The sequence below is a fragment of the Lichenostomus cassidix genome, chromosome 1Ab (genome assembly GCF_008360975.1).
Source record: "Lichenostomus cassidix isolate B80296 chromosome 1Ab, HeHo_3.0, whole genome shotgun sequence".
Classification (NCBI taxonomy): Eukaryota; Metazoa; Chordata; class Aves; order Passeriformes; family Meliphagidae; genus Lichenostomus; species Lichenostomus cassidix.
In genome coordinates, this window is record NC_139481.1 from 3,310,115 (window position 1) to 3,330,033 (window position 19,919).

Sequence of the window (19,919 nt, forward strand, 5' to 3'; positions counted from 1 at the left end):
AATGAGGGATATGGTGGTTTTTGTGGCAAAGCCATGTAACAAGAAACAACAGCCCTAAGAGAAACTTATGGCAAAATCACCTGTAACTTGGTGAGTATAACCACCAGAAACCCCTCCAGACGACCCTCTGCACTCATAAGAGGTGATGTAAGGGTTGGCCAAAGGATGGATTTCCGTCTCAACATTTCTCATCAGGTGCTAAGCCTCAGAAACTACAGATGCAGGGCTTACAAAACTGGCCAAAAGCTGGCACGCCAAGAATGCTTTGTACCTGCCAGAGCTGGTACAGAACGAATGCTTTGTACCTGTGGCCAGGTTCCTACTATTGTGAAAGATCCATGAAGCAAGACAGGACTGCAGACCCATAGACTCCCTGCTGCCCACTGTTGTAAAAGATCCATGAAGCGAAACAGGAAAATTAATGATGGGGCTTGCCACAGACCCACACCCCAACAAAGAACACGTTCATCTAAAATTTAAGGTGATGATGACCTTCCTCAAAGACCCCAAGTTGACCACCACCACTATGAGGAGCACATGCACAAGGGGAGAACCACCATGCTTATGAGTGAACCGTGACAGCTTGCTCTTAAATTTAACTTCTAGAATAATAGGTTTTGCTAGTTATCTGGCTTCATCAATATTCCTGCCCTAAGACAATCATCGGGCACTTTGATTGAGCTCTGATTAGAATCCTCGATATTCAAACCACGATGGGAAGGGTAGGGTTTTCCAAGCACATTAACTGGTGTGTGTGAAGATCTCCAGAATTTCTTGACCAAAACATAAGACATCCAGTAGCTCCTTGGCGAGGTTTCTATGGTTGCCTATTTTAAACGCAGCACTCCTGACACTCCTATACCTCATTCTTGTAATCATAACTCTTTCATTTGATTATATCGATTATTTCACCAGAACATTTGTAGCATTCCTCCTTAACTGCAGCCTCAACCGCTCGTGGGGGAATGCGAAAGAACCGCTGTGTTTTTATTGAAAAACGTGACGCGTTTGAAAGCTTGGGAGCTTTGGGAGCTCACCGGAGAGCTGAGAAGGCAGGGAGGGAGACAGGGAAAGAGGCAGGGAAGGAAACAGGGAAAGAGACAGGGAGGGAGACAGGGAAAGGGGCAGGGAGGAGAGGCCCAGCCGGGAATGCTCCGAGGGGCGGGAAGGCTGTGCGGGCCGGGAGAGCTCCGCGGCCCGGGAGGATTCTGAGGGTCGGGAATGCTCTGAGGGCTGGGAGAGCTCAGCAAGCCGGGAAGCTCAGCTCACTGCCGCTACCCGCGGCCGGCTGAGCTCAGCACGGCGCTCCCGCCCCTCCACCGCGGCTCCTCACGGCCCGCCTCCGCCCCGCCCCGGAGCTCCCGCCCCGCTGCCCCGAGCCAGGGTCTCCTTCCGTCTCCCATCGCGGCCCACAGCCGGTGCTCCGCAGCGGCCGCCGGCAGCGCTCGGTGAGGACGTGCGGCGGGGAGAAGGAAGGAAGGAAGGAAGGCTGGCAAGCAGGGAGGGAGGGAGGGAGCGGGGCGGGTGGCGGTGGCAGTGGCAGAGGCCGTGCCGCCCTGCTGTGTCCTCTCCTGCCCTCCCCGGCTGCTGGCAGAGCCGCTCCCGGAGCTGCCGGCCCTGCGGAGCGCTGTCCTGGCCGGGAGCGGGGAGCGGGGAGGCCGCGGGGCGCGGCAGACACTGCGCCGCTCGGCTCGCGGAACCAATTAACAGCAATTAATAAGTGTCCTGACCGAGGACAATGCGATGCGCAGGCTCTGGGAACATCTCCGCCCCGGTCACCGTAAGGACGCAGAGGTTTGTTTGCTGTGTTTCTCCGTAGGGTATGGCGATGCGGGGAGAAGCGATGGAAAGAGGATATTTAAAAGAAAAACAACGAGGAAATCGCCCTTCCCCCCCAAACGAAACTGACAGAAAGAAAGCAATCACTGTCAGGGTTGAAGACAGGATGTTTTGAGTGTCTTGTGTTTAAATTCTGCGATGAATATCCGGCACTAATGATGTTTTGCTTTAGTTTCTCAGCTAGGCATCAGAGGGTGTGCGGTAAGGAGCTGGTGCTCTGCTTTGTGTAAGAGAGACACCTGCAGTCGTGTATTGTGGGTGAACCGATTAAATGTTTACACTATTAAAGAAAAAAAAAAAGAAAAACCCAAACCCTGTTTTTAAAGAGGTATAGGTTCGCTGTTTCTGCTTTGGGTTGTCTGAGTAGTGTGGTTGATAGAATTGAGTCACTTACTCTATGTGCAGAGGCGTGGGAAAAAATGAGAAAAAATGTTTTTCTCATCAATTCTTAGCCATTTTCTTTCTATGCCCGGAGAGATGTGCTTTGTATGTTTGTGCCATCAATAGAAACCGGAGACATCAGGTAGAACGTGAGCAGATTTTCCCCTGGAGCACTGGATGTGTTTCAGAAGCCCATAGGAATGCTGGTGGTTGTTTTCCTAGAAGCTGTTAGGTTGACTCAACTCTTTCTAGGAGCTCTGTGGTAACTTCGGGCATTTCTCTGTTCTTAACTAGCCTCCTGGGAGGACTTAAAAATAGAGCAAAACAAACTCATCGTGACTCCTGGAAAATATTTTTTTTCCCTCTTGCGTCTGAGAACGATGGGAGTAAAGCTTGCTACTAACATCAAAAACTCCTAACTGGGCTCTTATCTCCCTGTTCCCTTGAACTAGCTGATGTCCCAAAATATTGAGATACATTCCTGGCAGAGAAAACAGACTTGTGATAATGACTGTTTTTATATTACTGTCCACAAAATTAAATCCTTTGCTCCTGATGCCTGTGCCAGTATAAAAGTTCCCCTGAGTCTCAAGGCACAAAGTCTTGGAAAACTTACTGAATTAGATCCCAAGATGTTTACCAGGAACCATCAGCTCACTGTTTGTGTGTTGGGAGGCAGAGGTTAAGAATCCAGACTTCTTTGTAGTTTACGCTTAAGGATTATTTTTTTCCCCAGGAAATAATATATTGTCTGATGTTTTGGCAGGAGAAAAAAAAAACATTACAGCGTGCTTTATATCAAGTCTGTTATGGGGTGTTTTGGTTTCCTTCTAAATAGAAGCTAAAGCTTTCTGCAGTTCATTGGTCTGCCAGATTTTTAGAAGAAGTTTTATTTTGTCATTTTGGTTCTGTTTTCTGCTTAAAACACAGATGCTTTTTTGCTTTTTGTCCCTCCTACTAATCTTAAAAAAACAGGTGTGCATCAGTAAAATACTCTGATTTGCAGAGTATTTAAACACTTAAACACTGGCTCTTTAAAAGTAAACAAATTGCTGACTCAATCTAAGTCAGGCTAGGTCGTTTTGGTAGGAGAATATTTTTATATGTTTCTAAAAATTACACAAAATAGTCTTTCTCAACTACTTTGTTTCCTTTTTCTTTTTTTTTTTTTTTTTTGTTTGGTTTCATTTCCTGCAGCCATAAGCAACATATATCAGTAGGCTGGAGATGCAAGACTTTGTCATAGCATTTGTGGTCTTGTAATAATTAACCTGTTAGTTTGATGTTGAGCCTCTCTTCTCTGTGTTGAAGACTAATATTTGTCAGAGGGAGAGCAGTACTCCCCACCCCATAATTTAAAAACCATTGCAAAAGGAGTAAAGGAGGCAGCAGAAAGCCAGGAAGGTGCAATTCAACTCCTAATTCCTAGAGCAGCTCCTGCTTTGTTAAGCATAGCTGTGAGAGTTTGTGAAAAATCTTAGAGCCTGCTGGTGACTCTTTAAGAAGAGGAGAGAAAAAAGAAAAAGACAAGGAAAAACTGTGAAAACGCCCATTAGGATTGTTAGCATTAGGTAACTGATAATTTTTGCCTTTATAAACTGTTACTGGGCACTGATGAAAGGAGGCTGTTGCTTCACAGCAAATTGGAATTCCAAATCTGCTAGGGGATCTTTTGGTGTATTTTTGGTAGTCAGGATAGGAGGCTCTGGTGGTATTTTTGGTATTGACTGTTGTCTCTTCTAGGAGCCAAGACCAGTGAAGAGCTCCTGTCCCTCCAGTGAGTGCTCCACATCTCTCTGAAGAGGCACATTAACCAGATTGCTGAGGTAAGTGACCTTTTTCTGCTTTTTAAAGTGAAATTGTGGAGGGCATTTTATTGTCTGGTTTGGTTCATCCTGAAGCACCTCAAGTAGCAGCATCAATGCAACTGAAGAGGTGGAAATGGGGATGAAAATAGGGTTGGGGAAAATAAAAGCTTACCAACCTTTTTTGTTACTCAAAGCATTTCTAAGCTATATTTAGTACTGTTGTTAGTGTAGAAACACATAATCACAGGATGATTATATGCAGGTGCTTTTATTTGAAGGGCTCTGGGAATCAGGGGTGCAGACAAACCCAAATCTGACTTCAAAGTGGACACATTTTACACCCTTTCTTTCCATAACTCTTGTATAATCCTATGTTAATCATTAACTTGTTATTGTTCTATTGGGTGTATATTGTTTTCACCCAAGCATGACTTTAAGCCCCCTCTTCCCACAATATTTCTGATCTACTGTGCAGGTGGGTACACAGGTGTAAGTTCACATGATTTAGCAAAGACTATGCCCAAAATTTACTAAGCAATCATTGCATTTAATTTCATCATCTACTTGTTCAGGTAGGTTCACCTGATTAAAAAAATGCAATAAAGACAATGCCCACTCCCAAGGCCTACTTTAGCTACCACGATTTTAGAAACATTTTAACCCTATGCTATCACTGTCACAGTTTTTCAAAGAACTGTAGTACTTTCCCATTGCTGACAGGGAATGGATATTTATTTTTTCACAGATTGATTGCCACTAGGATGTTTCTGACTATCATTTGTGTTTCTGAAAAACATAAGCATTTCAAGTTCTCAGGAATTTCAAAACTGCATAGGGCAGTGGAAGTGTAGAGCAAAAAGCTTTAGATTTTATACTTGGAGGAATTTCAAGGAAGCTCATTTAATGGAAGGATTGATATTGTAACTTACAGTAGGCAGGAAACTTCACCAATCAGAAGAGAAGCTATACCTTAAAAAAAACCACTCCTGTGATTTTGTAAGTAGCAATATACCTTCATGCTGGATATAAATGGTCTCCATAAAATGCAGATATGCCAAAGAGCTCTTCTAGTATGTGATTGTGAAAGATTTCCATGACTGAAATTCACTTAACTTCTTAATTTGCACTTCAGTCAGTGTCCTCTACATAGATTGCAAACTTGTCTCCAGTGAGTGGTTGTTAGATTGAATGATTAGGGAACAATGCTTCTAAAAGGGGATGTCTGCAACTACTGGGGATGTAAGAGTTCTTTAAATGTGCCTTAGAACTTGAAAGGAACGTGGAAATTCTTCAGGGGTTGAAGCATGTTCATGGTTTCTTTGCATGTCACTTGTTCTGTGAAATGTGTGAAGTACTGAGGCCTGAGCAATAGGCCCTGAGCTGAAGCTGAATCTCAATCAACCTTCCAACCAAACGTTGTATAATATTTGTATCTTCTTATTAGCAAAAGATGACTCTTCAGTAGTGAAACATGTAGTGTGATGGGAATATATTTCTTCCTGTATTTAGAGGTGAGTCAGGGCCACAAAATCAGATATTTAGCCTCGTTTGGAGGCACTTAGTCAAAGCAAACTCTTTGGGTTCCTTCTTGAGCCTTGGCCAGGCTTTGGGTGGAACCCAAGCAGAGAATGAAACCAGATGTTCCCACTCTGGAAGGTATGAAAGCTCATTCATTCAACAACAGAAAAGCTGGACCCTCTCACAGTGAAGATGGAGACCTCACCTGTGGGTGGACACACCTGAAGGATTTCCCAGTTACCAGGAATGGCTCTCCAGTCCTTAGCTGTGACTGGAGCTCCCCAGCTGATGTGCACATCTGGACTATGGGAAAGCATTAGGGTAACTGGTGTTGTGCCTTTTGCAATCACTACAGGCAATCTTCTGCAGTAACGATTAAGTGCATTGCTTGGCTTATCCTTTTGTAATTCGTTGCTGTTTTGAGCTCTAGTAAATTACACTTATTCCTTGAAGTTGGTGTCTGTGTCTTTTGTGCTGTGTCAACTGGCAGAGCAGTGTGATGGTAAACAGAAATTTGCAGTTGAAGCATAGGGCTGTAGGTATTTCCTAAAAAATGTCATTCCATTCAAGAAAAAGGCAGCTTTGGACTCTGCTTCATCTTTAGCTGACCCTCTTCCATCATAGTGATACAACTAGAAAAGCATGAGCTATAGGTAATATTTACAGGTATGTGTTTCAATTATATTGGTAAACTTTTCTACACAAGCAAGGATATTCCTTTCTATTAGAAAAGCTTTCATCTGTAAGATTCTGACTAGAATATTTGGAGCTCAGTTTAGATGCTGCTTGTGACAAATTCAGATTTTTCTGTATCTAGTGGTTCTGGTTGTTGGTTTGTGGAATGGTGTTTATCTGTATTAGCTCATCTGTGGTGAGAAGAATGACTTCTTTATTCTTGACCCATTCACCATGACCACAGTTCCCATGACACTTGTGACAGTGTTGCTGGGTGCAATTACTAGCTGCAGGACTGTGGATTTGGTACATTGCCAGATGCCATGGAATGCTTATTCCTTGATTTTTGATTTTTGTACTATCCCTGAATAAGTCTTTAAATGGAATTACATAATTGCAATTCCTCGACAGCAGAATTTCGAAGTTCCTTCCAAGATTTAAGGCACATTCAGAGACTGAAGCTTGTTTCATTATTTTTCTACATTTATTTTGCTAATGGGCAGGGTCAGAAAAGACAGACACCAATTTAAGGAATAAGTATAATTTACTATAATATGAAACTGCAAAGAATTACAAAAGGATAAGCTAAGCAAAAGATCAGCATCTGCTGGGGGAAGCCACTGTCACAGTGAAATCTGGAAAACTGGGAAATCCTGCAGGTGTTTCCATCCACAGGAAACCAACCTTCCGACTTAGCTGTGAGAGATCCCTGTTTTTATCCTGCTGAATAAACAAGCTACCATAGGTTCTAGTGTGGGAACATCTGGGTTCATTCTCCTGCTGTGTTTCTTCCAAAGCCTGGCCACGGCTCAAGGAGGAACCAAGGGGAGTTGTCTTTGATCCTACACTCCCAAATGAGGCTAGATTTGGCCTTGGCTGGTTTCTAAATACTGAGAGGTAAATACATGTTTGGCCAATTGTACACAATTTGATACATATATCACATTGTTAATAATAATTAGATAGTGAGCATATACATATAATATTTGGTTGGAGGGTTTATCTAGAGGTCAGCTTTGGCTCAAGACCTGCTGTTCAGGCTGTTGTTACTCTGAAGTGTGGTGGGTAGAGATCTGCAGCTATAGTCCCTGCCTCAAATATCCTTACTGAAACAAAATTTCAAATTTTTAACAAAAATACTGAACTTGGGAATGTGTGAGTGCAGCAGAATGTTCTTTCTATATAAGCAGGGGTGAAACAGCTTGAACTTCTCCCTACTTGCAAAAATCACCAGTGATGGAGGGAGGGTGGTCATGGTGCTTTTGGGGTTAAAGAATGCTGGTATCAGCCTGACCTGAAACACCTCAAAATGAAGCAATATGAGGATGTGAAGAAACTGGTGTTTCCTGACAGGAACTGGCACTGGCAGGGATGTGGGAGACAGATGTTTCCTGATAGGAGGAACCAGTGAGTGGAAGTCCTAACCACGTTCTGCTGAGCCTAGCAATGTAGCTTTTCAGTCAATCATGCTATCCCTTTCCACCAATAAAGATAAACAAGGAGAGTGAATAAGTGAAAAAATAACAGTGTACTAAAAAAAACTGAAATAGCAGCAGGCAAAGAGTAACAGTAATAATAAACAGTGATTTACAAACTGGTGAAATGTCCCAAACGGCCTGGGAACAAAGAGAAACTGCAAATGCTGGAGTTTCACTCTGAAATAGATTTTTTTTGGGACATGCAGCTTCTCAGGTTGCTAATGTTGCCAGTAGAGTCAAAAGGCATGAGAGAAGCAAGACAGAGCTCTGCCTGAGTGCCTCGACTTTTAAAGACTGAGAGTGAAGTGTGTTCACTTCATGTCCAAACAAACAAAAAAAATCCACTCACAAACTGAGAAATACTGTTTATTCAGTGTTGGATAACACTGAATAAAATCACAGTAAAAGTCCTGGTGTTTGGAGGAGACAGTGCTAAAAACAAATATTAAAGGAGAGATTGATTTTGCTCACTTGTACCAATGTCTGTGGGCATAACTCTTTAACTCACTCTGGAGAAATAACCTTGGTGGTGTCCCCAACTCAAAGGATGAAGCTCCACACACACTTCTAGAAAGGGGATATATTAAGAGTGTTGGAAGCATAAAACAGTGAAGAAAAAGTAGCAAAGCTCGATATGAGAGCTTTGCTGTTGGAGCAGATATGGAAACCTGATGGAGGTTTTTGTTGCCATGGCATCGGGGAGGAATGTAAAGTGGGGAAGGAGCAGCACAGTCTCAATACCAGGAATTGTTTTGTACAGCTGCTACCAGGTATCCCTCTTACCAAGAAATACTGCATACAGCACAATGACAAAGAGCAGAAAAATTGACCACCCACAGCACTTTGCTGTGGTAACTTTAATAATGTCTAATTAGGTATAAAAATAACCTCATTTAGTACGTAGCTGAGGGATGACAATTTGATGTGAAAATTGTAGGGACAGGTCTTCCTCTCTCTCTGCAGAAGGAGCACCTTTTTGTCAGACTTGTGTCCTCTGCTCTAATGAGTGTTTTGATGTGAGTAATTAAGCCATTGGATTGTTAGGACTATATTTAGGTGCTCTGCAGTTTATGCAGATACTGCTGGCAATCCAAAAGAGCCACATATATTGCATTTAATAAACCCTAGTATTTGTGAACCTGGCTGAATTCTTTTTAATTCAGTTGAGTCCAGTTGCATTCAATAGTTAATAGACTATTGGAGCACCTGATGTCAGGCCTTCAGCTATGGTTTTGTAAGAAGTCCCTGCTGTTTAAAATTGGGACTGGGCTTTTATAGTGATTGACTGTCAGTCAGGTTTCTGGGCCAGCTGTTTCAGCTCAGCAGGGTTTGGTAAATAAATTATCAGTACTATCACTTGTTTGGGTGCTTTATCAGGAACTTTGTCTGCTACATCCTCACCTATGCCAGTTTCTGCCAGGAAACATTGTTCTTCACATCCTCAGAATGTTTAACTTCGGGATTATTAAATCAGGCTGCTCTCAGCATTCTCTCCCTTCTCCATCCATCACTGATAACTCTTACAATCAGGGTATTGTTCAAGCTGCTTTACCCCACTGAGGCAGAGCGTCCTGCTCCAGTAGCCCTGGTTGGATGCCAGGAGCCACTGGACTTGTGCAAGTGAATACTCACTGTTCTTTCAGTTCTCTGAGAAGGGACAGGATGAATTCTGGGGCTTGCAGGTTCCCAGGGTGTTAACACCATGGGTTACTGGAGGTAGGGGAGATCCCCAAAGTAGGGAGAGTTTGACTCAGAAGTACCAGGAGATTGTACCTTCCCTGGAGCATCATGGAAGGTCTGGTCTGTGAGTGGTTCTGTCTGGGGAAGTGAAAAAGCTAATGCCCTGTAGGCCTTTCTAGTTAGAAATATCTGTATCATTGCCTAATGGCCTCACTGAGAGTGGCCAATATATTGGAGTGAAATACTTGTGAAAGGATGTATTGTCTGGAGCCAGTCGTGATGCCACTGCACTGGAGGGACTTGATGCAGCCTGGGAGAGTTAGATTTGGGATATAGTAACAAACACCAGACCAGCAGCTTTAGGGATAAACAGTTTATCTCAAAACAACAGATGACACTTGGAGATGGTCCTGTGTGGTTCCTCTGATAGTAATTCCTGTAACACACAGCTGTAGCACAAAGAATTTCAAGGCACATCCATTATGATCTCCACCCCTGGTCCTTTTGGGCCAGTTTATGGGGTTTAACATTGCAAGGAACTCCTCCCCTTTGTGGCAGGACATCCTCCCCCTCTCTACCACAAATTGCTGCTGCATATGGAAGAGATTACCCAGGCCAGGTCAAAGACCCAGCAAGGGGTTATCTCTTGGTGCCCAAGAGTCTGGGGCCTCCAGCTAAAAATCAACATCTTGGTATGGAGAGCAGATGTGGAGAGAGATAAAATCAAGATCAGTGACCAAAGACCCTGTTTTACACTATAAAAGGCACACACATTTTTACAGAGGTAGAAGCTTCTTACATTCTCCCTGGAAACATGTAGGGTGGCTTCTCCTACAGAGCTTGGATGCATCTTTGTAGATACTTTTCCAGAAATTGAGGCACTGGCTTGGCTGCCAAAGGGGTTCCTATTTTTTTTTTTTTTTTTTTGTCTTGACAGTGACAGTAATTGGATTTTACTCTTGGTGAAGTTGTGTGTTGCATGTAGTCAAAGTTCCTCTTCTAGCAAGGATTTTACAGTTGCTCCTGTTTGGCATCTTAGTCTTGTTTGCCTCACTCAGTTGTATTTCCAGAAAATGTAAATATCTTAAGTTTCCTCAGAAATTGTCTAATTTAAGGATGTGATTGTTTTATCCCTGATCATTTTTCAGGAAATACCCAGTGTAACATTAGCAGCTTGAAATCTTTACCTTGGATGCAAAAACTTGTTTTCTCCTCAAAGATTCTGCATCACAGTAAGTATTGCCTTAACACTGCTGTTGATGTTTTTAATGAAATTCATATGCAACTTTATTTTCCTGTTTTCTTTTGTTATTGGTGTCTTATGAGAGCAGAGAAGGTAAAAGAGTGAAGAAGGAACTGTCTTTGGCTTTTGAAAATAACACCTGGAAAATTAGAACATTGGGTCTTTTATTTTTTATAGGCTGTAAATATGTAATAATTATAATGAAGACTATAAATACAGCAATCTATTGTTAAATTAAAAGGTTGAATGACAATAGAATTAGCAGAATAATGTGAAGATTTTGTTAGTCATTAGATAGTCAATAGAATTGTTAGTTGCTTCTTTTTTTACACTTTAACTGTGTTCTGGGAAACAATTTATGCAGCTTGACATTGACAGCATTAATGACCACAGGATGTGCCAACAGGGTTGCTTTCCTGCCTAGCAATTTAAGTTCAACAGTTCTGTTCATAATGCATTCTGAATCACTTTTCAGCGAGTGAAATAGGTCGTGATCAAAAGATTAAGGTTGTAATTTTTGTAAAATCTTTTTTTAGCATTTTGGTGTCGCCTGAAGAGAAAGAAAACAAGAAAAGATGGACTGGAATGTAAGGCCAGTCCAGAATGCTAATGCAAATGCAAACCTGCAAGGTGAAGGAGGATGTTTCACTCAGATACTTCCTAATGGACATTCCTTTCCTCAGCCAAATGCCAACCCCTCTAAAAATGCATGTACTTATTCTGAAAACAACCAAATCATGTTTGTGCCAACTATCAACATTGCCTTCCCTGCTCTGAATGCTGAAGGATTCAAAACTTCAGATCAAACCTCACCAGGAGCATCTGTAACTGGTAATAATTTCTTTATGTCACAATACTCAGTCAAACGACATCAGCAGATGTACATAACAGCTCCAAAACCTCCCATTCAGAATCCACCTCTGCAGCCAGAGATGACTCAGACTTGGCAGGTCTCCAGTCCCTACAGTTATCCCTGCAGGAATTTACCTCCTCTGTCCTCTCAAATGAACACAGGGAGTACTGTGAGGAACTTACTTGTGGAGCCTCAGTATTCCACCAGCAGCACTTACCCAGCGCAGCCACCAATGCTGCAGCATAATTCTGTGAGACTCCCAATGCTGAATCAAAGTGGCATGATTCCCCAGAATAATCCTTGTCCTCTCAATACCTCCAGCCAACATGTCCAACCCCAAATATTTAATTCCAATACTCAGTATAAAGCTTCCTACCCCATGAATCAAAATACTGGAACAAGTGTCCAGCTGTCCCAGTTCCAGCCGAGTCAGATGGGATCAGAAGCTCCTAGAGGATGTTCTGCACCATCTTTGTTGCCTGCCAACTGTGTGTCAGGAGCTGCAGCACAATCTTCAATAGGTGTACCACAGGAAGTGCAAAGTGTACCTAATGGGTACAACATTGGCCAGCAGAGGAGCCTGATGGATCCCAAAACTGCTCCTGGGTTTAACAGTATTCAGCCCCAGTGTCAGAAGCAGCAATCTGGAGAAGTCAGTCAACCAGTCATGAATGTCTGTAATCCAGGTGGAAGTGGGACAGCAAATCGGTCTGCTAATGAAACATCTGTGCAGCCTCCTGGCATTCCCAAAGAACTGCTTGATGTTGTGAAGGAAATAGAAGCTCTTTCTTCAAAGCCACTGAGTGATGCTGCTTCAGTTCCAGAGAGCCAGACTAGTGGTTTGGTGAATGGGCCTGTTAATGCTCAGATTTCTTCAGAGGCAGCAACACGTGGAACAATTACACAGGAGAGACTGGCTTGGGAAGCTGAAAAGCTGAAGTGTCTTAAAAAAAAGGTTGTCTTGCTTGAAACATTTCATAATTATAAGAAAAAAATCTATCAGGAGAAAAGTAAGCTCCCTCTTCCTCCTCCTCCTCTTCCTCCTCCTCCTCCTCCTAGTTATCCATGTGCTTCTGCTAATTGTCTTCCAAGTGTCCCCAAACAAAACGTCCCACCCTCCCCATCTGAAGCAGTGAGGACAGAGAGGCCTCTGCCTAAGGTTTTACATGAAGAAAGAAGGGACAAAACTCTAGCCAGTGCTGATAACAGAAGATTAGAGGTGACTCAGAGTAACCCTCAGGTGGAGCAGGGAAGCCTTTCATCAAGCTTGGCTCCTGTTCCCTCTCAGAGCAAAGTGCCAGCTCAGTTTAATAATGCTGAGAGCACCTTGGAACAAAGGGATGTGTATGCCTTGGTCCCTTCTCAAGGAGCTGTGACTTCCTCCAACAATGCTTCGTGTTTTACTCAAGCAGGGAGCTCTGCCAAGGCTGCATCAAAGGGTGTGCAAATTGGCCCTGAGAACTCATCGTTTCTTCAGTTTGTGTTGAGCAGCACAAATGCACTGAAAGAGAAGACAGCTGGTGCTACTGCTGATAAAATACTGACGAGTCTCCTGTGCAGTGAGAAACCACTGCTAGATACATCTGTCTCGGGTGGCAACTTGCTAAAAGACACCAGTGAGAAGAGCACAGGAAGTTTGAAAGGTGAGCAGCCAGCTGTGGCTCACACAACCTCCACTGCATCAGGAACAACTGTATCTGGTGATGCTAAATTCCAGAGTGAGGTAGCTCAGAACAAAACACCAATTGCTGAAAATGCATCCTGTAGCCAGGGCAATTGCTCTGTGGAAGAGCTGGCTGCATGCCTGCGCTTGTGGGGGAAATATCCATCAGAACCTGTAAGTGTGCAAAATAAACAGTCAAATGGGAGCCCCACAGCAAATCAGATTCCACCCTCCAGCCAAAACACAAAGAAGAGAAGAAGAAAAAGTGCTCTGGCTGTCAGGGATGAGGCAGTTTTGCCTGTAACAACTACCTCTGTGGGACAAAAACTTGATACGTTGACTTCCAGTTTGATAAAGAACTTTGAACCTCAAGTTGCAGTTGTCTCTCCTTTAGTACTTTGTGAACAGAAAGCACTAAGTGAGCAGGCAGGCAAAATTCCAACACCTGAAGAGAAAACCTATCCAGTGATCGACTTGGGGAGCACATGTAGCTTGAGGGAGGAGAAAAATGGTTTAAATGTAGCAAATACTGCCAAAGGAACAATAGAAAATGCTTGGTCATCACCCAGTAATTGTGTTGTGGAACAAAAAGTGGACTCAGATTTGCAACAGATCAAATTAGGTGATGAAAACAGAGCAGGAAAACCCCAAATTTCTCAAGAAGGTATGAGAGACCATGAAGACAAGCAAGCTGTGTTAGAGGCAGGAGATTCACCCACAGTTGTGCTGGAAAATGAGATGTTTTGTATCTCTAGTGTGTGCTCTCTTGTTGAAGGTGATAAATCTTACAATCCACAAATAGCAGGCATTTTCAGGTCAGTCTATGAGCCACATGCATCAGAAGGAAATGCAGCTGATGCAAAGCAGAAGGAACAACATCTGGACTTGGATAAAACTGAGCTGAGCAATAGCACTTCCCAAAGAGAGAGCTTGCTGGTAAAAATGGGAGAATCATCAAGTCATTTGGAGAAGGAAAGCAGTGGCAGTCCTCCTAAAGCAGTTTCTACCTCTGAACAAAACACATCATTCAAGGCACCTTTCAAGCATCCTGAAAATTGCTTAGAAAATCTTGCTAATATAAACCAGAAGTTACCTCAAAATTCACGAGATTCCTCTGTCAGCATAACTGCTGAAACAAATGCACCTGCTGTTCCAGGAGACCACAGCAAACAGAATTCCATGCCCAGGAGAAATAGCACAGAAAAAGAGGTGAACTTTTTTGGAGCAGAGCCTAGTAAATACCTGAAAGACCAGCTGTCTGATCTAATGAAGGAGTTTCCTTATGGCATTGAAGGTGCTGATATGCTGACAAAAGAAGCAGCACCAAATCGTTCTGGGGCTGAAGGGATGCAGAATCATTCTCAAAAAGAGGGCAAAAGTTGTGACAAGGATTCTTGTTTGAAGGACCCAGTGAATCAGAAAAAAAATGCAGTGTTAAGCTCTGCTCAGGGTCAAGAACTTCTTCCTGGACACAACCAGTGTCCCTCTAGTGACAGCAAGAGAGCAGCAAGTCAACAGCCAGACAAGGCTTCAGCTGACAAGGACAACAGTGAAGGCAGTGTTCAGCCTAGTCAGAATCCATGTGAGAAGGAAAAAAACCCACAAGAAACTCCTAACCCCAGTGAAAAAAGTGAAGATTGCTCTTTAACAGGTTGTGTGTCTGTAGCATGTAAAACACCACATTGTCCCTCTCAGTTAGAAACAGCTGGTTCAGAGAAGGAGGACTGTCAACTTTCAAAAACTGAAAATAATAGCTCTGCAGAAAGAGAAGAGAACAACAGTCAGTCTAATGCCTTAGCAAAGAAAAACAGTGCAGAAAACCTGACAAATCCTGAAAAAATCCCAGACAGTATTAGCAAAAATGATGAGATTTGCAAAGACTCCTCTGCAGTGAACAAAAACGCTAGGCTGAAGGTGGATAAGGAACACAAACTGCCTACAGGACAGCAGGAAAAAATTGCACCACTTAATTCCTCTGAAAACCAGGATGCTGATAAACACAAAAGCAGCAGTGGGAAGGAAGGTCTGCAAGTTGACAAAGCAATTCAAGTGTCACATAAAGAACTTCATTCTGACAAAAAAGAGCTCCAGATAGCCTCACAAGAGTTGGCAGAGAAAACTGGTGATACACATGCAGACAACATGGCAAAGTTGTCTGTGAAGAAAGAGAGAGTTTTCAAGACTGAGTCCTTTTCAAAAGATACAACCAAACCAGGTTTGGCCGTGAAATCCAAAATGGACATCCACCAATTTGTGAAGTCAGAAAACGTTGAAATTAAGCACTCTGAAATCAATCAAGCACAAAAAGTTAAAACTTGTGAAGAGAACTCAGCTGAAGGACAGAATGGTAAGAAACAAAAGGAGATGCTTAGGCAAGATGTGGGAATTAGTGTCAAAGAGAAAGTGAAATTACCAGCAGAAATGAAACATAAAAAACTGAGTAGCTACCAAGCTGATGCTGTAAAGTTCTCAGATATTGGCAGTGGAGACTTCAAGTCAAAAACCACAAAATATTCTCCCCATAAATCTGGGAAAGTTCACCATTTGCAGGAGCAGCCACACAAACGGAAGATGAAGGAAAACATGGTAGGGAAGAGAGAATTTAAGAAAGCAAAGCTGGAAGAGGAAAGAATGAAACATTCTGAAGAAAGGAGTTCTAAGCAGCTTGCACATCACTGCATGCTAAATGCTGACAAAGCCAAAAAACTGAGTGGAGAAAATGGTTGGAAACCAAGGAGTTCCTTAGCAGATTGCTCTGTGCTTAAACTGCAGAGGAAACGGGCTCGATCTTCCAGCATGTCTAAAAACTACTTTTCTAACAAAGAAAGGCGTCTCGATGGGCAAATGAAAGACAAATGCTCCGAGAAAATGTTCCCTGATAAAAACCTTCTCTACCTAAACAGAAGAAATAACAGACTAAAGCTGCATCTTCAAAAGGAGCCCAAGAAGCACTACCTGAACAGAGTGGCGTTTAAACGCACAGCGCAGGAGCGCATCTATCTGACCAAGTTAGAGACGTCACCTGTCAGACCCGTGTGGCACAGAACCAGCAAGATGTCACAGAAGAGTGACACCAAAAGAGATGTGGCTGTCTCGACAGTTGAGAAATCGTGCAAACAGGAAAAGCTGGAGTTCAAGCTGTGTCCAGAGATACTGTTCAGAAATCCAACCCCTGGGGAAGAAAGCTTAGCTGCAAAGAATTCCCCAGAAAGAGATAAAGTCGTTGTAGCAGGTATGGTGCTTCTTTGATTATTCATTTTTAAACAAAAGTATGTATTCATTTTTAAATTTGTGTTGCACGAAACTGCAGACAATGAAAACGTGGGGCTGTAGAGGCTGAAGGTTAAGATATCTTAACTCTCTCTGACAGACCACAGCTGTGTGTTAAGGTGAAAAAGAACATGGGACTTTTGCATCAATTTTCTGTAAGTCTTAGAGAATAAAATCGTAGAGAATGAAATTAGAGTCCTTTAGAGCATGGCAGTTTCAAGTAACAGTGGGAGGAGGCTTTCTGAAGCACCTGTAGAAGATAGCTTGGCTTGGCTGTAGCAAGTAGATTCCCTTGATATAGTTAGCAAAGATGATCTGATCTCTGTTTGCTGTTCACCTGGTGTGGCTGGGCAGGAGGGAGAGATGTTGGTGACATTCAGGAGGAGAGAGGGCTTAGGCCAGACATGTCCTGCACATCATCTCCTTTGCCCTTTTTCCTTCTCTCCTTCCTTACCCCATTTTTCACCATTTTACATGGTGCATTCTGAAGCCTATTTATGTCAAATGCTGATTTTTTAACAAACCTAAATCTTGAGCTATATATATACACACCAGCCTTGTAGTCATTTTCATACCCAAAGGAAATTTCCTTTTGCATGTGTTAGAATTTGATGCTGAATAGAGACCAAAACTTGTGATATAGGAACCTCAAAAACATATTTTTTTTGTAATTTTCTTTTTAGGTGTCAAGAGTAAAAAAGAAGATTGGTTAAAATGTGAACCAGTGAAGCAAAAGAAGCTGGAAGAGACCTCTACAGGTGAAGTGACTTCTGAGTGTCCCATTTGAAATACAAGTTAAATCCTCTTTGCTTGGTTTTAAATGTTCCTTTACAGTATTAAACCTTAATAAAGCATTTAAAGTTATTATTTACCAGCTCTGCTGATTAAATGCATACTGTAGAATAGACATACAAGTCTCAAAGATTTGTGGAGCTTTTTATTGCTTTATGAATATGTTGTTGGAAATGTTGAAATTTTCCTGTGCTGTTAACTTGAATGTAGCACTGGTAACAACATTTAAATACAGTTTAAAATTGTATATAAAGACTCTTTTCCTTTTTTTAAAATGGTGTATAAAGACACTTTAAAAAAGTAGGAATTGATGGAGCAAAATCTAGTGCAGAAAGTGATTTTTTTTTTTAAAAAAAAAAAGTGGCTTTCACAGTACATTGCTGCTGTCCACACATAACACCTGTGCTCACAACTTCCAGGACATGTGTGTCCCAATAGTCTGGACAAGATTACTTCTGTCACACCCAGAAGGAAAGTGGGGCCACTCTTACATCTTCCTTGTTTCTCTTGATTGCCAAATTGCTCTCTGGATGGTCTTTTGTACCCTTTAGGAGTCACCTGTTACAGCAGTGGCAAGTTTCAGGATCTTGTTTGTCCCCTCCTTTGTAAATCTTGGGTGAGGTTGCTCCCAGCTGGCCTTGCTTTGCTTTAAGCACCTTTCCAGCTCTAGTCTTGTTCTCCTCCTGCTCTAGCAGGACACAAACTGCATGCTGTAGCCTTGTTGCCATCTGCTTCTTAGCTTCAGAGCAAAGGACTTGCATGCTGATATCTGTTGTGGGTTGCAAATAATACATTTTGCAACATTTGCACTTGTCTGGCTGTTGCTGTGTCCTTGGGCATTGCTCTCTGCCAGCATTTTTGTCCTTCCTCTTGTTTCTTCTCTCACTTTCACAAATTCTGTCACACCTTCCTTAACACTCTAGAAATCTCTCCAGTGAAGACACCCAAATACCCATTTTGTGCTCAAAGAGGCATTGGAGATTTAAATCTGATGCTTTAGGAAGGAAGGAAGGGAGTTTAGCATCCTTTTTGGCACTGGAAGGTGTTAAATACCTCATGCATTAGGAGTGGAGTCCTTTGAGGCTCTTGCTTTAATGTGCTTGTCTGTCTTGCAGCTGAGGACAGTATTCCCCTTGATACAGCTATCCAGATCCTGGGTGGAGATGGAGAGACTCTGCACATTCCTGTCAAAGACTCAAAAGAGATGTTTCAGACCTACAGGAAAATGTATCTGGAAAAAAAGATGCAAAAGTCTTGATAGCCCTCCTGTATCAAAGGTCTTATTATCACTGAGAAAGAAATGCCAACACTAAGATGCTTTTTTTTTTTTTCGGTTTACTTCTTATTTCTGAATAATTGTAAAAAAACCCCCCAGTGTTCTGGTGGGTGTTGAAAATTTCCCTCCCTATTTTCCTCATGTTTGTGAATAATTAACACCTTACTCTGTATTTATTGTGAAAATATGCTTTGGTGCTGTAAATGCTGTTTTTCTTTTTTTTTTTTTTTTAAGATAGAGTAGCTCACTGAATCTTGACCAAAAAATAACAAACTCATGTAAATTGTCATAACCTGTTTTCTTTCTTGGCTCTCAAAAACTTCTACTTGTGATGCTTTCCATTGCTGGCAGTGGGAAAAAATATTTCTGCTGCAAAGGGATTGCTGGTGGATTCCCAAGCATTACACTTTTATTTCCCACTTCTGCTTGTCTGATTTCTTTTGCTCCTAAAACTGCTTTCTGGTTTTGTAGAAACTTTTTTTTTTTGTAAACTGGGAATAGAAATACAAACCCCTCAATTCCAGCATTCAGATCAGGGGCATTTATGAAGTATTTTATGCTGCTACCCAGTTTTGTTACATTTCTTTTTGTACCATTTGAGCTCTTTGAGTCCTTAGTTTCAACACAGTGCTGCAAACCATTCGTTTACTGAAGACTTCTCTTGGTTTTCTTTCCTGTTGTTTTCTTTTTAACCAGACTGTAATTCATTTCTTTGTTTTTTCAAGTGTTAGGTTATGTTTGATTCCACATTCACTGTGATGTAATAGTTGTATTTGTCGTTGGGTATCTTTTGTTTTAAGTGCCTTTTCGCTGTTCTTCAAAATTTTAAATGAAACCATATTTTTACAGAAATTTGGTACTTGATTCTTTCTATCTTGTTAAACCTTTATGCTGAAAAAAAACCTGTAGATATTTCATTGAATGATTTTTATACTTGAAATAAACTTTTGAAGACTATACCTTGTCTTTTTTTTTTCCTTTTTTTTTTCCCCTAGAAGTATAAAATTGTGTTTATTATGCAGTTAGTTCAATAGGCATTGAAGATATTAGTGTAGATGAAAAGCAGCTTTAGGGTAAGTGATGAATCTTCCTTGTTAAAAAGAAAGTAGTTGTAAGTCTGTTAGTTTGTTTTTCTCTCTGGATGCCAAACTATGAGTCTGTGGGGAGTGTTGCCACTGGAGGATTTTTGTGGGTTTTTTTTCCTTTTTTCCCCTCTTTTTTCTTTTTCTTTTCTGTTTTTCTTGTGATTTAAAAGCACAGAGACTGTCCCAAATCTCAGGCACTGCAGAGACAATCTGCAGTGTTGTCAGAAGCAACAGAAGCAGCCTAAGCAAAGGGAATTAATTTAATTGCAGGATTTGCCTTTAAACTGAACCAGAATTAAGTTTTGTGTAGAAAAGTGATTGCTCATGCTCAGAATTAGAAAGGACAGTGCAAATACAA

The 19,919-nt window shown here is 41.9% G+C and overlaps 1 protein-coding gene across 2 annotated transcripts; it reads left to right on the forward strand.

Annotated features, from left to right (window-relative positions):
* Positions 1-1,302: 1,302 nt before the first annotated feature.
* Positions 1,303-19,433, forward strand: RESF1 (retroelement silencing factor 1). Of its 2 annotated transcripts, none has more exons than XM_085049476.1 (6): positions 1,303-1,448; positions 3,964-4,046; positions 10,528-10,611; positions 11,159-16,370; positions 17,092-17,166; positions 18,316-19,433. In XM_085049476.1, the coding sequence occupies exons 4-6, from the start codon at positions 11,198-11,200 to the stop codon at positions 18,456-18,458; spliced, it is 5,391 nt and encodes a 1,796-aa protein (XP_084905602.1). In that variant the 5' UTR covers positions 1,303-1,448; positions 3,964-4,046; positions 10,528-10,611; positions 11,159-11,197; the 3' UTR covers positions 18,459-19,433. The 2 variants fall into 2 exon arrangements, with proteins under 2 accessions (XP_084905602.1, XP_084905603.1); XM_085049477.1 differs by lacking the exon at positions 1,303-1,448 and adding an exon at positions 1,547-1,794.
* The last annotated feature ends 486 nt before the right edge of the window (positions 19,434-19,919 follow it).